Genomic DNA, 12,880 nt, shown 5'->3' with positions numbered 1-12,880 from the left:
TTATCCAATTCTCCACCCCTACTTCCAGATCATTAATATATATAACAAACAATAGTGGACCGAGGACCGAGCCCTGAGGAACTCCACTAGTCACTGGCCTCCAATTGGACAAACAATTTTCTACCACTACTCTCTGACACCTCCCATCCAACCATTGCTGAATCCATTTCACTACCTCCTCATTTATACCTAATGCCTCCACCTTTTTTCCTAACCTCCTGAGGAGAACTTTGTCAAAAGCTTTACTAAAGTCTAAATAGACAACATCCACAGCTTTCCCTTCATCAACCTTTTTTGTAACCCCCTCGAAAAACTCAATCAGATTTGTCAAGCATGATCTACCCCTGACAAAACCATGCTAATTACTCCCTAGCAATCCCTGTACCTCCAAATAATTGTAAATACCATCCCTCAGAACACTTTCCATCAACTTGCCCACCACAGACGTCAGACTCACGGGCCTATAACTCCCAGGTTTACATTTAGACCCTTTCTTAAACAGCGGAACCACATGCGCCACCCTCCAATCCTTTGGCACTTCCCCCGTGGCCAGTGACATCCTAAATATCTCTGTTAATGGCCCCACTATCTGTCCACGAGCCTCCCTCAGTGTCCTTGGGAATATTTTGTCCGGTCCCAGAGATTTATCCACCTTTATCTTTTTCAACACAGCCATACCTACCTCCTCGGTTATCCTTATATGCTTCATGACCTCCCCACTATTTTTCTTTACCTCAACTGGTTCAATATTTTTTTTCCTAGTGAATACCGAGGCAAAGAAATCATTCAAAATTTCCCCCATTTCCTCTGACTTCTCACTCAGCCTACCCTCGCTTTCTACAAGGGGTCCAATTTTATCCCTCACTAATCTTTTACTTTTAATGTACCTATAGAAACCCTTTGGATTTATTTTTACTCTGTCTGCCAAAGCCTCTTCGTGCCTTTTTTTGGCCTTTCTAATTTCTTTCTTAAGATTCCTTCTACACTCCTTGTAGTCCTCCTTCAAATTCTCAGCTCCCTGCTCTTTATACCTCTTGTACACCTCCCTTTTTCTCCTAACCAAATTTCCAATATTCCTTGAAAACCAAGCCTCCCTATGACTTCCAGCCTTTCCTTTGATCCACACTGGGACATATCTACTCTGTACCCGCAAAATTTCTTGTTTGAATATCCTCCATTTCTCATTTACATCCTTACCTGAAAATATCCTGTCCCACTCAATACTCCCCAAATCCCTTCTTATTCCTTCGAAATTTGCTCTTCTCCAATCCAGAACCTCAACTTAAGGCCTCCTTGCTCCTCCCTAAAACTACCTTAAAACTAACAGAATTATGATCACTAGACCCAATTGGATCTCCAACATTAATGTCTGATACCTGACCTAGCTCGTTCCCTAACAGGAGATCCAGTATTACACTGTCCCGAGTCGGTTCTTCTACTAATTGATTCAGAAAACAATCTTGAACACATTTAACGAACTCTAGCCCATTCAGCCCTCTAACTGTATGGGTATCCCAATCAATCTGAGGGAAGTTAAAATCTCCCATGATCACTACCTTATGATTCTCACACGTTATCATACGTTATCTCTCTACACATTTGTTCCTCTAGTTTTCTTGACCCATTTGGTGGTCTGTAATACACCCCTATTGGCACCCTCTTGCCTCCTCCACCCCTCAATTCCACCCAAACAGCCTCACTGGACGATCCCTCCAGACCATATTGCCACCTCACGGCAGTAATGTCCTCCTTAACAAGCAGAGCAACTCCTCCCCCTTTTTTACCCCCTGATCTATCACATCTAAAACAAATGTATCCTAGAACGTTAAGTTGCCAGTTCTGCCCCTCTTGTATCCAGGTCTCACTAATTGCCACAATATCGTGACCCCAAGTATCTGTCCGTGCTCTAAGTTCGTCTACCTTGTTCACTATGCTTCTTGCATTAAAATATATGCATCTCAGAGAATGACCCTCACATACATTCTCTTTTCTACCTTTTACCCTAATCTCCATCCTACCTTTGTTATCGTTTTTATTCTTAACTAGGTGGCCATGCTCCCTTGACACTGCTCTCACACTCTGTTCCCCACCCCCCTGCCAAACTAGTTTAAACCTTCCCCCACAGCTCTAGCAAATCTACTTGCCAGCACATTGGTCCCCCCTCCAGTTCAAGTGGAGTCCGTCCCTCTTGTACAGGTCCGACCTTCCCCAGAAGAGATCCCAATGATCCAGAAATCTTATCCCTTGCCCCCTGCACCATCTCTTTAGCCACGCATTCATCCTCCGCATCCTCCTATTTCTACCTCACTAGTTCGTGGCACGGGCAGCAATCCAGAGATTACTACCTTGGAGGTCCTGTTTTTTAACTTCCTACCTAATTCCACATAATCCTGTTTCAGGACCTCATCCCCACTTCTAGCTAAGTCATTGGTCCCCACATGGACCACGACTTCTGGCTGTTCTCCTTCCCCTTGCAAAATGCTATGTACTCGATCAGAGATATCCCTGACCCTGGCACCAGGGAGGCAACAGACCAACCTGGATCCCCGATCTCGTCCCACAAACCTTCTATCTGTCCCTCTGACTAACGAGTCCCCAACTACAAGTATCCGGTTCTTATCCCTCATTCCCTTCTGAACCTCAGGGGCAGCCCCTGTGCCAGATACCTGACCCCCACTACTCGTCCCTGATAGTCACCCAATTCCTTGACTCCTGCCTTCTAGGGGTGACTGTCTCCCTGTAACTCCTCTCCATCACTGCCTCTGCTTCCCTTATGATCCTCAGTTCATCCAACTGCAGCTCAAGCTCCCCAACACGGTCACTCATTATATGCAATTGAATGCACCTTTTGCAGGTGTAGTCGTGAGGAACAGCTGTGGTGTCTCCGACTTCCCACATCCCACAACTGGAGCACTTAACTACCCCAACTGACTCCATTTCCTCCTTTCTTACTATAAATACCCTTCCCACACAAGTAGCTCCTTCTCGCCGAAGTCCCTCGAGCCAAAGTCCTAAGACCCCACTCCTTCACTGGGCCACTCGTCCCTCGAGCCAAAGTACTAAGACCCCACTCCTTCACTGGGCCACTCGTCCCTCGAGCCAAAGTCCTAAGACCCCACTCCTTCACTGGGCCACTCACTCACTGCGCCGCTCCTCGCTGGCTGCTCCCTCCCTTTCTACTCCTTTTATTAGCCCTTACCAATTAACCCCAATTAACTCCCAGCTCCTTCTCCTCTCACCCGACACCAGGCACTGACTCACTGTCTCCTCCGACCCCGAGTCTGACCTTCCTTTTTAATATTTCTGAGAGCTTCCCCATTATTCTTCTAAATTCCCGTGAGTGTCTCCCTCAAGCATCTCAATCAAAAGTTAACCCCCCCCCCTTCATTTCTGGGATCAACCTGGTGAACCTCCACCGTATTGCAGGAGGGGATTCTGAGGAACGGCATCAACCAACATTTGGAAAAGCAGGGACCAAAGGGAGGTTTTCGTCATGGCTTCATGTGGGAAATTCCTCCGTACCTCTGTTCTAAGCAGACACCCTTCAATCCTGAAGTGTGGCAATCTTGTCCTAGACTCTCCCACCACGGGAAACAACCTTTCTACATCTACGCTGTCCTGCATTTCAACATACAAAATGTTTAATGAGATCCCATAATTCTCCTAAATTCCAATGAATGCAGGTCAAGGACTGTCAAACTCTCCTCAGATAACCCTGTCATTCCTGGAATCATCCTTGTGAACCCCCTCTGTTCCCTCTCCAACTTCAGGACATTTTTTCTAAAATGAGGAGCCCAAAACTGCTCAGAATGCTCCTCGTGAGGCCTCACCCGTGCCTGACACATCCCTGCTCTTACAGTCCTAGACTATAGTCTAGTCCTGATGAAGACATCAGGCATGATTCGAATGGTGAAGCAGACCCTATGTCTGAATGGTCTCAGTCTGCTCCTCTTATGAACTTCATCGATTTCATTCTAAGTCTAAGGTGTTGGATTTAAGAGTCAGACTTGCATGGTACAGCCCTGGAGAGATAATTTCTGATCATATTTTGAAGAGGTTATCAAGAAAGTTAATGAAAGTGGGGAGTGGTCATTATAAATCTGGACTTTAGTGAGGCCTTTGACAAGGTCCCACAGGGCCTGTTATTTTTTGAGATTGTATCACATGGGAACCAATGGGGAGTTGGCCTTTTGGATTCAAAGTTGCCTCATTGCCCACAGAAGCATTTTGAATGTTTGTAGGCCTGGACAGAGTAGATGTGGCAAAATTGTTTCCCATGGTCAAGAGAGAACATCTTCAGGATTGAAAGGCGTCCATTTAAAACAGAGGTGCAGAGGAATTTCTTTCGCCAGAGAGGTGAACCTTTGGAATTTGTTGCCACGGGCGGCTGTGGAGGCTGAGTGGTTGGGTCTATCTAAGACAGAGATTGATAGGTATTTGAACAGTCAGGGTATCACAGGTTATGGGGAGAAGGCTGGGGAGTGGGGCAAAGAGGGAGAATGGATCAGCGCATGATAAAATGGCAGATTAGAGTCGATGGGCTAAATGGCTCTGATATCTTATGGACCAAATACTTATCCCTGCAGCACACCAATGTTATTAGGCTACCAATTTGAGCAACAAACCCTCCACGATCACATAATAAACATAACATAACAATTACAGCACGGAAACAGGCCATTAGGCCCTTCTAGTCCGCACCGAACCAAACACCCCTTTCTAGTCCCACCTCCCTGCACAATGCCCATAACCCTCCATCTTCTTCTCATCCATATACCTGTCCAACCTTTTCTTAAATAATACAATTGACTCCGCCGCCACTATTTCTCCCGGAAGATCATTCCACACGGCTACCACTCTCTGAGTAAAGAAGTTCCCCCTCATGTTACCTCTAAACCTCTGCCCCTTAATTCTTAACTTATGTCCTCTTGTTTTAATCTTTCCTCCTCTTAACGGAAATAGTCTATCCACATCCATTCTGTCTATCCCTTTCATAATCTTAAATACTTTTATCAAATCCCCTTTCAACCTTCTACGCTCCAAAGAATAAAGACCCAATCTGTCCAATCTCTCCCCATACTCCAGATGCTTAAACCCAGGCAACATTCTGGTAAACCTTCTCTGCACTCTCTCCACTCTGTTTATATCCTTCCTATAATTAGGCGACCAGAACTGCATACAGAACTCCAAATTAGGCCGCACCAACGTCTTATACAATCTCAACATCACCTCCCAACTCCTATATTCCATGCAATGATTGATAAAGGCCAGCATACTAAAAGCCTTCTTCACCACCCTATTCACGTGAGTTTCTACCTTCAGGGAACGATGTACCGTTACTCCTAAATCTTTCTGCTCTTCTGTATTCCTCAATGCTCTCCCATTTACCACGTATGTCCTATTCTGATTCTTCTTACCAAAATGAAGCACCTCACACTTATCAGCATTAAATTCCATCTGTCATTTTTCAGCCCACTTTTCTAAGCAGCCCAAATCCCTCTGCAATCCTTGAAAACCTTCTTCATTATCCACTATTCCACCTATCTTAGTATCGTCTGCATATTTACTAATCCAATTCACCACCCCATCATCTAGATCATTAATGTATATAACGAACAACAATGGGCCCAATACAGATCCTTGAGGCACACCACTGGTCACCGGCCTCCAACCTGACAGACAACTATCCACTACCACTCTCTGGCCTCTCCCTTTCAGCCAATGTTCAATCCATTTGTCTATCTTAAAATTTATACCTAAAGACTGCACCTTCCTAACTAACCTTCCATGTGGTACCTTATCGAAGGCCTTACTGAAGTCCATATAGACAACATCCACATTCCTAGTCACCTCTTCAAAAATTTCAATCAGATTGGTCAAACATGACCTTCCTCCCACAAATCCAGTTTGAGTGCTCCTGATCAGACCCTGTCTATCCAGATGTTTATAAGTACTATCTCTAAGAATTTTCTCCATTAATTTACCTACCACAGACGTCAAACTTACAGGCCGATAGTTGCCAGGCTTCCTCCTTGAACCCTTTTTAAATAACGGAACCACATGCGCAATGCGCCAATCCTCTGGCACTATCCCCAAACTCGAACCCTCAACTCAATTCTGTGTCCAATTAACGTTCTGTATCCTATTGGCCTATTCATCTTGGGTCCCATGCCTCTGACCTTCCAAACAAGCTTGCCGTGCAAATCTTTGTGAAAGTCCTTTCTAAAGTTCATGTAGATAACGTCAAATCATCAATATTAGAACAGAGAACAGTCCGACACGATGGACATGTCTTTCAGCCCCCATGATGACTGGTACTGGACACCGTGCCCAAATGATGTGAAACTGCTGCCAGTACCTGAGACATGTTCCTCTCTTCTCTGCCATGTATCTATCTGGATTCAGCTCTCCCCTTTGCCTTCATTTGGACCTTGTCCTTCCAGAGTCTCTCATCCATAATTCTGCCAAATGACGTGTTTTGTCAAAAAGGTACCCGTTTCTAGTTTCCTCTGGCTGCTCGTTTCATACATGGACCACGCACTGAATGAAAAGTTGGCCATCAGGTCTCACCTCTAAGCTCTGTCCCCTCGTTCTGGATCCACCCGCTCCCTCGTTCTAGATCCACCCCGCCCCCCTTGGTCTGGATCCACCCCATCCCCTTGGTCCGGATGCACCTCGGTCCGGATGCCCCTCGGTCCGGGTCCACCCTGCCCCCTCGGTCTGGGTCCCCCCCCCCCCCCCCGCTCCCCTCGGTCCAGATCCATCTGCCTGTTCATTCCAGAATCACCTGCCCTTTTGTTTTTGAATTACCTACCCTATCATTCGAGAATCATCTGCCCTGGGTAAAAGACTCAGCAATCATTTTTTCCATGGCCTTGATTTTATCAACCTTTAAACTCAGCTGCCACTTCATGAAGTGAAGAGCCAACCCATCGAGTTGCCAGTAGCGTCTTGGTGAACCTTCCCTGATTGATGGTGGCCTCCCCAACATCTTGTAGAGATGAATGAAGAGGTCCCAATGTTTGTACTCCACTCAGTGAAGTCACATGTCCCAAACATCTTCTGCATTGCTGAACCTGTATCAGAAGTCGCTCTGCTCAACAACATCTCTCCAGGGCTGTACCATGCAAGTCTGACTCTTAAATCCAACACCTTAGACTTAGAATGAAATCGATGAAGTTCATAAGAGGAGCAGACTGAGACCATTCAGACATAGGGTCTGCTTCACCATTCGAATCATGCCTGATGTCTTCATCAGGACTAGACTATAGTCTAGGACTGTAAGAGCAGGGATGTGTCAGGCACGGGTGAGGCCTCACGAGGAGCATTCTGAGCAGTTTTGGGCTCCTCATTTTAGAAAAAATGTCCTGAAGTTGGAGAGGGAACAGAGGGGGTTCACAAGGATGATTCCAGGAATGACAGGGTTATCTGAGGAGAGTTTGACAGTCCTTGACCTGCATTCATTGGAATTTAGGAGAATTATGGGATCTCATTAAACATTTTGTATGTTGAAATGCAGGACAGCGTAGATGTAGAAAGGTTGTTTCCCGTGGTGGGAGAGTCTAGGACAAGAGTGCCACACTTCAGGATTGAAGGATGTCTGCTTAGAACAGAGATACGGAGGAATTTCTTCAGCCAGAGGGAGGTGAATCTGTGGAATTTGTTGCCACAGGCGGTTGTGGAGCCCAGTTCATTGGGTGTATTTAAGGCAGAGGTTGATAGATTTTTGATTAGCCAGGGCATCAAAGGTTAAGGGAGAAGGCCAAGCAGTGGTGCTGAGTGGGAAAATGGGCCAGCTCATGATTAAATGGCAAGGCAGACTCAATGGGCTGAATGGCCAACTTCCACTCTGATAGTTCCCTCCATAATGTTGGGACATTTGGCTTCACAAGTGTTTGTGAGTACACAAGTATGTTTAATTGCTTAATTGGTGAAGCTGGGCTGGGCTGGCTTCGAAGCTTTTGATCACCTTTGGAGTCAAGTTGCCATTTTTCAACGAGGACCAGAGTTTTTTTTTAAATCTGGCCATTTCGATCCACACCCCCAGTACTTTCTTGAACGGAGTGAGGAAACCGGTGCCCCCGAATAAAACCCACACAGACACAGGGAGAACGTACATACTCCTTACAGACAACATGGATGCAAACCTCAGACTGGTCCTGGTCGCTGGCGCTGTAAAGGTGTTGCACTAACCGCTACGTCAACCGTGCCAGTGAAAGTCAAAGAAGCCATTATGAGGCTGAAAAACAAGAATAAAACAGTAAGAGACATTGCCCAAACCTTAGAATTTATCAAAAGCAACTGTTTGGAACATGGTTAAGAAGAAAGAGCGTACTGGTGAGCTGAGGAATCGCAAAGGGACTGGTAGGTCAAGAAGAAGCTCACTGCTTTATGACAGAAGAATTCTCATCAAAATGAAGAAAAATCCACAAACGGCCGCCCGTCAGATCAGAAACACTCTTCAGGAGGCAGGTGTGGATGTGCCAATGATGTGTGTCTGCAGAAGTCTTTATGAACAGGAATACAGAGGTTACACTGCAAGTTGGAAACTCCTAGTTAGCCACAGAAACAAGATGGACAGATTACAGTTTGCCAAGAAGTAATTAAAATTCAGAATTCTGGAAAAAGGTCCTGTGGAGGGATGAGACCAAGATGAACCTGTATCAGAATGATGGCAGGAACAAAGTGTGGAGGCGTAAAGGAACTGCCCAAGATCCAAAGCACACCCTCTCATCTGTGAAACGTGGTGGTGGGGGTGTTACATCCTGGGCATGTACGGCTGCTACAGGGACTGGCACACTTATCTGCATTGATGATGTAACTGCTGATGGCCGTAGCAAAATAAATTCTGAGATGTGTATAAGCATTTTATGTGATCAAGTTCAAGCAAAAGCCTTCAACCTACAACAAGACAATGATCCCAAACAGACTGCTAAAGCAACAAAGGAGTTTTCAAAGCTAAAACCTGGAAAATTCTTGAATGGCCAAGTCAGTCACCTGATCTAAATCCAGTTGAGCCTTCCTTCCACATGCTGAAGAGAAAACGTAAGGAGAGAAGCCCCCGAAACCAGCAGGAGGTGAAGGTGGCTGCAGTAGAGGCCCGGCAGAGCAGCACCTGGTGATGTCGATGAATCTCAGACGTCAAGCAGTTGTTGCCTGCAAGGGATGTGCAACAAAGTACCAAACATGAACACGTTAATGTACACACCATTGCCATGTCCCACATGTTATGGTGCCCTGAAATGAGGGGACGATGTTTTAAAAAGTGCTGTAATTTCTACATGGTCAAACCAAAATGTACACAAATTACCTAGAAAAAAATCTGGAATGTTCACTTTAATCACATGTGAATTGTTTGATTACAAATTTAAAACTGTGGAGCACAGGGGCAAATAAAGGAAAACATTTCTTTATCCCAAACATGATGGAGGGCACTGTATGTCTTATGGTCTAAGATGGTGAATAAGACATTTGGCACGCTTGACTTCTTCGGTCAGAATATTGAGTGCAGGATCAGGGACGTCATTTTATAACTGTACAAGAGATTGCATTTCGAGAATTGTATGGAGACTCTCAATTTAACGACAACCCTCACATCATCAGCCAGAAACAATCTGCTTGTTCATCTTTTTAAATTTAATAACAAGCCCTTTCGGCCCACGAGTCCGTGCTGCCCAATTACATTTTGAAAGGTGGGAGGAAACTGGAGCCCCCTGGAAAAAACCTGTGCAGCCATGGGGAGAACGTATAAGCCCCTTACAGTCATCACAGGATTCGAACCCTGGTCCCGATCGCTGGCGCTGTAAAGACGTTTCACTAACCGCTATGCCAACGATGCCACCGTGCAGTTAGGGAGCCTAACGTCTCTGTCTTATTTGCCTATCTATTCCATGCCACTCCCCACACCAGCGGTGTGTTTAGCTGTGAATTGTAAATCAAATGTGCAGCCAGGGCATATGGCGGCAAGGGTGAAGGCATTTTGTGAGGTTGATCTGCTTCTCCAGTTTCAGTGCATCCAATGTACCACAGAGGCTGCTTGGTTTCATGCGGCCTGATGGAGGCTCACAGCAGGTTCAACAGGAACTACAGAGGAAGTACCACAGTGAGTAACTGAAACATTTGAAACACTTTCACAACGTTTTCCCCAGGTAAAATGTCACTTACCGGAGGATGTGCAAGCAAAGTGGGGAGGGAGGAATTATGCAGGGCAAAGAGTGTTCTGTGCCTGGAATGGGCTGCCAGGAGTAGTCGTAGAAGCAGATGTGGTGATATTGTAGGAAAAACACGATGCTGGAGAAACTCCAACCAGATGGCATTAACATCTACTTTTCTGGTTTCTGCTAATCCATTCTCTGTTCTCCCTTCCTTCCCCATCCCTCTGTCTTTCCTCCAGCTCTCCACCGCCTTCCCTCTCCATTCACCTAGCCTTCCCGTCCTTGCTACTGTGCCCTCCCTCCCTTCTCCACCTTTCACCTACCTTTGGGACCATACTCCTTCACCCCCCACCATTTTGTTCGGGTGCCTGCCAACATTTTTCCATACGTTGATGAAGGCTCAAGCCCAAAATGTTGGTTATGTACCTTCATGTTTACTATATAAAATACACTGACCAGCTGAGTTTCTCCAGTATTGTGTTTTTACCTAGTTAGCTTGTAGGGCAGGAGTTGAATAATGATGTGGAACAAAGAGACTTGGTGCATTGTTGGATGCAACTGGTGATGTGGATTCCAGTTTGTCTGGTGGACTCTATGAAATGACGTTATCGAAACTTTTGTCTGGTCAGACTTGTTATTCTGCAGAATTGTGAGTTATCTGCACAAGGCCTCACCAGGATGCTCTCTCTACAAAGGCTGGCAGAGAGACTGACCACGTGTTTCACAGCTTTCCCTTTGTCTGGTTCAGACATGGGCAGAGTTACATTTGACCCAATCAAAAGTTCACACAATACATTCTTACCCAATGCAATTGCTACTAAGTACAAATTCCATTGCTACAGATGATTGACAGCCTCTATCAGACCTGCTCGTTTGATTGGTTCAGAGTAAATTCCTCCAGTTGGTTGTTGTCCTTTTGAACTGCCTGCCCACCTTACTAGAATGTTCCAAAACCTAGCTACACTATCACTAGCTGTTATCCCTTTCCTTTCTCAGTGATGCTTGACTTACCTTCGTCAGTCAGGGCATTGAGAACAGGAGCAGAAACATCAAGGCAAAGTGAAACACGAAAGGCTGCAGACCCTCTGATTGTAGTAAACACCAAAATGTTGGCGGAACTCAGCTGGTCCTTTCAGCATCTCAAGGAGTCAGATTCGTTGTCGATGTTTCTTCAAAGAAAAATCAGAAAAAAACAGGAAGAAAGTCTTAGAATTTAAACAACGGGGGAGGAATCCAGTCTAGCAAAAGAAGAGAGATAAGAATTGATGATGTCTGTGCATGGGGAGACAGAGGGCAAAGGAAGAGGGAAGGCGGCGGGGGAGAAGTGGTGGTGGTGGTGGGGTTTAAGTGAAAGGTATGTGGAACGAGCTGCTCACACTAGCCGACTGCTTTCTCTCACAGCTGAAGCTCAGGCGTACGAGAAGCTGTCAATGCAGGGGATGCAGCAACTGATCCATTACACCTGTCAAACTTTGGCTTTGTGGAAGCTGCTGTGTGATCACCAGTTCAGCATCGTCATTGCAGATCTGCAGAAGGTATCCATTGGACTATGTGCCTATCCACCAAAATTCTTTCTTGTCACTAATTGTACAAAGCAGAATTTTTCCTACAATTAGTCTCCATTTCACTTGCCCACAAAACTGTTAAACACACCCTCAAGGTCACCTGTGGAAAATTGTACAGCATTGAAACGGGTCCTTCAGCTGCCACATTCACGCTGACCGACACACCCATCTGTAGTGTTTCCATTTGCCTGCATCAATTCTACATCCTGCTCATTCAAGGCCCTGCCCCAATGCTTCAAATGTTCCTTCTCCTGCCTCCTCCAAAACCGCCAGCAGAATGTTCCAGAAACCAACGGCTTTGTGGGGAAAATTAATCCCTCAGATTCCCCAACCCCTTCCTTTCCCCTGAAACTTCATGTTGAAGTTCGTGTAGTATCTGACTATACAAATGAAACCTAACGAAACAGCGTTCCTCTGAACCACAGAACATAATAATATATATTCAAAGATATAATTTAAAATGTGTATAAATATTTTTCTGATGACTTACTTGGTTGCAGGAAACTCTTTATCAATCTCACTACCTATGGGAAGAAGCTTTTCCTGGCCTGGCAGTCCTGATTTTGATGCTCCTGTACTACCTCCTTCAGGAAAAGTTGGATAGGTATATGGACAAGAGAGGTGTGGAGGGTTATGGACTGGGTGCAGGCCAATGGGACTAGGTGGGAGAAGGTGTTCGGCAAGGACTGGAAGGGCTGAACTGGCCTGTTTCTGTGCTCTTATTGTTGAATGGTTAATGGTAGTGGGTCAAAGATACTGTGTGCTGGAGAGAAAGGGTTTTTCTATGATTCTTTGAGCTCTGTTTAAGCAACAATCCTTGTCAATGTCATGAGAGGAAATGAAGACCTCAGTGATCTTCTCAGTTGTTTTGATGAACCTCTGACTTCTCGTCTGACATTGTGTTGCTACCGTCCTACACAGTGATGCAGTCAGACAGGACACTTGGTTGTGTTCCTGTAAAAAGTGGTCAAGTTTGGGACTGGTAGCCTTCACCTCAACCTCCTGAAGGCGCTGCCCAGGGAAGTGGTGGTGTAAGGGACAGTTAGAATGTGTAAAGGACAGTTGTACAGGTACACTGATACGAGGGATACGGGCCAAGTGTGGGCAAATGTTGCTTTCTCAAAAAACCTGTCTGTTTGAGTTAGCCTGGTGGGCCCATTG

General features: G+C 45.6%; 1 protein-coding gene across 2 annotated transcripts in view; it reads left to right on the top strand.

Annotated features, from left to right (window-relative positions):
- Window positions 1-12,880, top strand: part of nup155 (nucleoporin 155) — a 177,913-nt gene that overhangs the window by 111,189 nt on the left and 53,844 nt on the right. For both annotated transcript variants that reach the window (XM_069884488.1, XM_069884497.1), the window contains exons 21-22: window positions 10,005-10,102; window positions 11,556-11,689. In XM_069884488.1, coding sequence (XP_069740589.1) covers window positions 10,005-10,102; window positions 11,556-11,689 — 232 coding nt within the window. The remainder of the gene's footprint in view (window positions 1-10,004; window positions 10,103-11,555; window positions 11,690-12,880) is intronic.

Source organism: Narcine bancroftii, chromosome 1, assembly GCF_036971445.1.
Source record: "Narcine bancroftii isolate sNarBan1 chromosome 1, sNarBan1.hap1, whole genome shotgun sequence".
NCBI lineage: Eukaryota > Metazoa > Chordata > Chondrichthyes > Torpediniformes > Narcinidae > Narcine > Narcine bancroftii.
The sequence above is the reverse complement of the archived record's forward strand: the minus strand, read 5'-3'. Positions and strand labels throughout refer to the sequence as shown.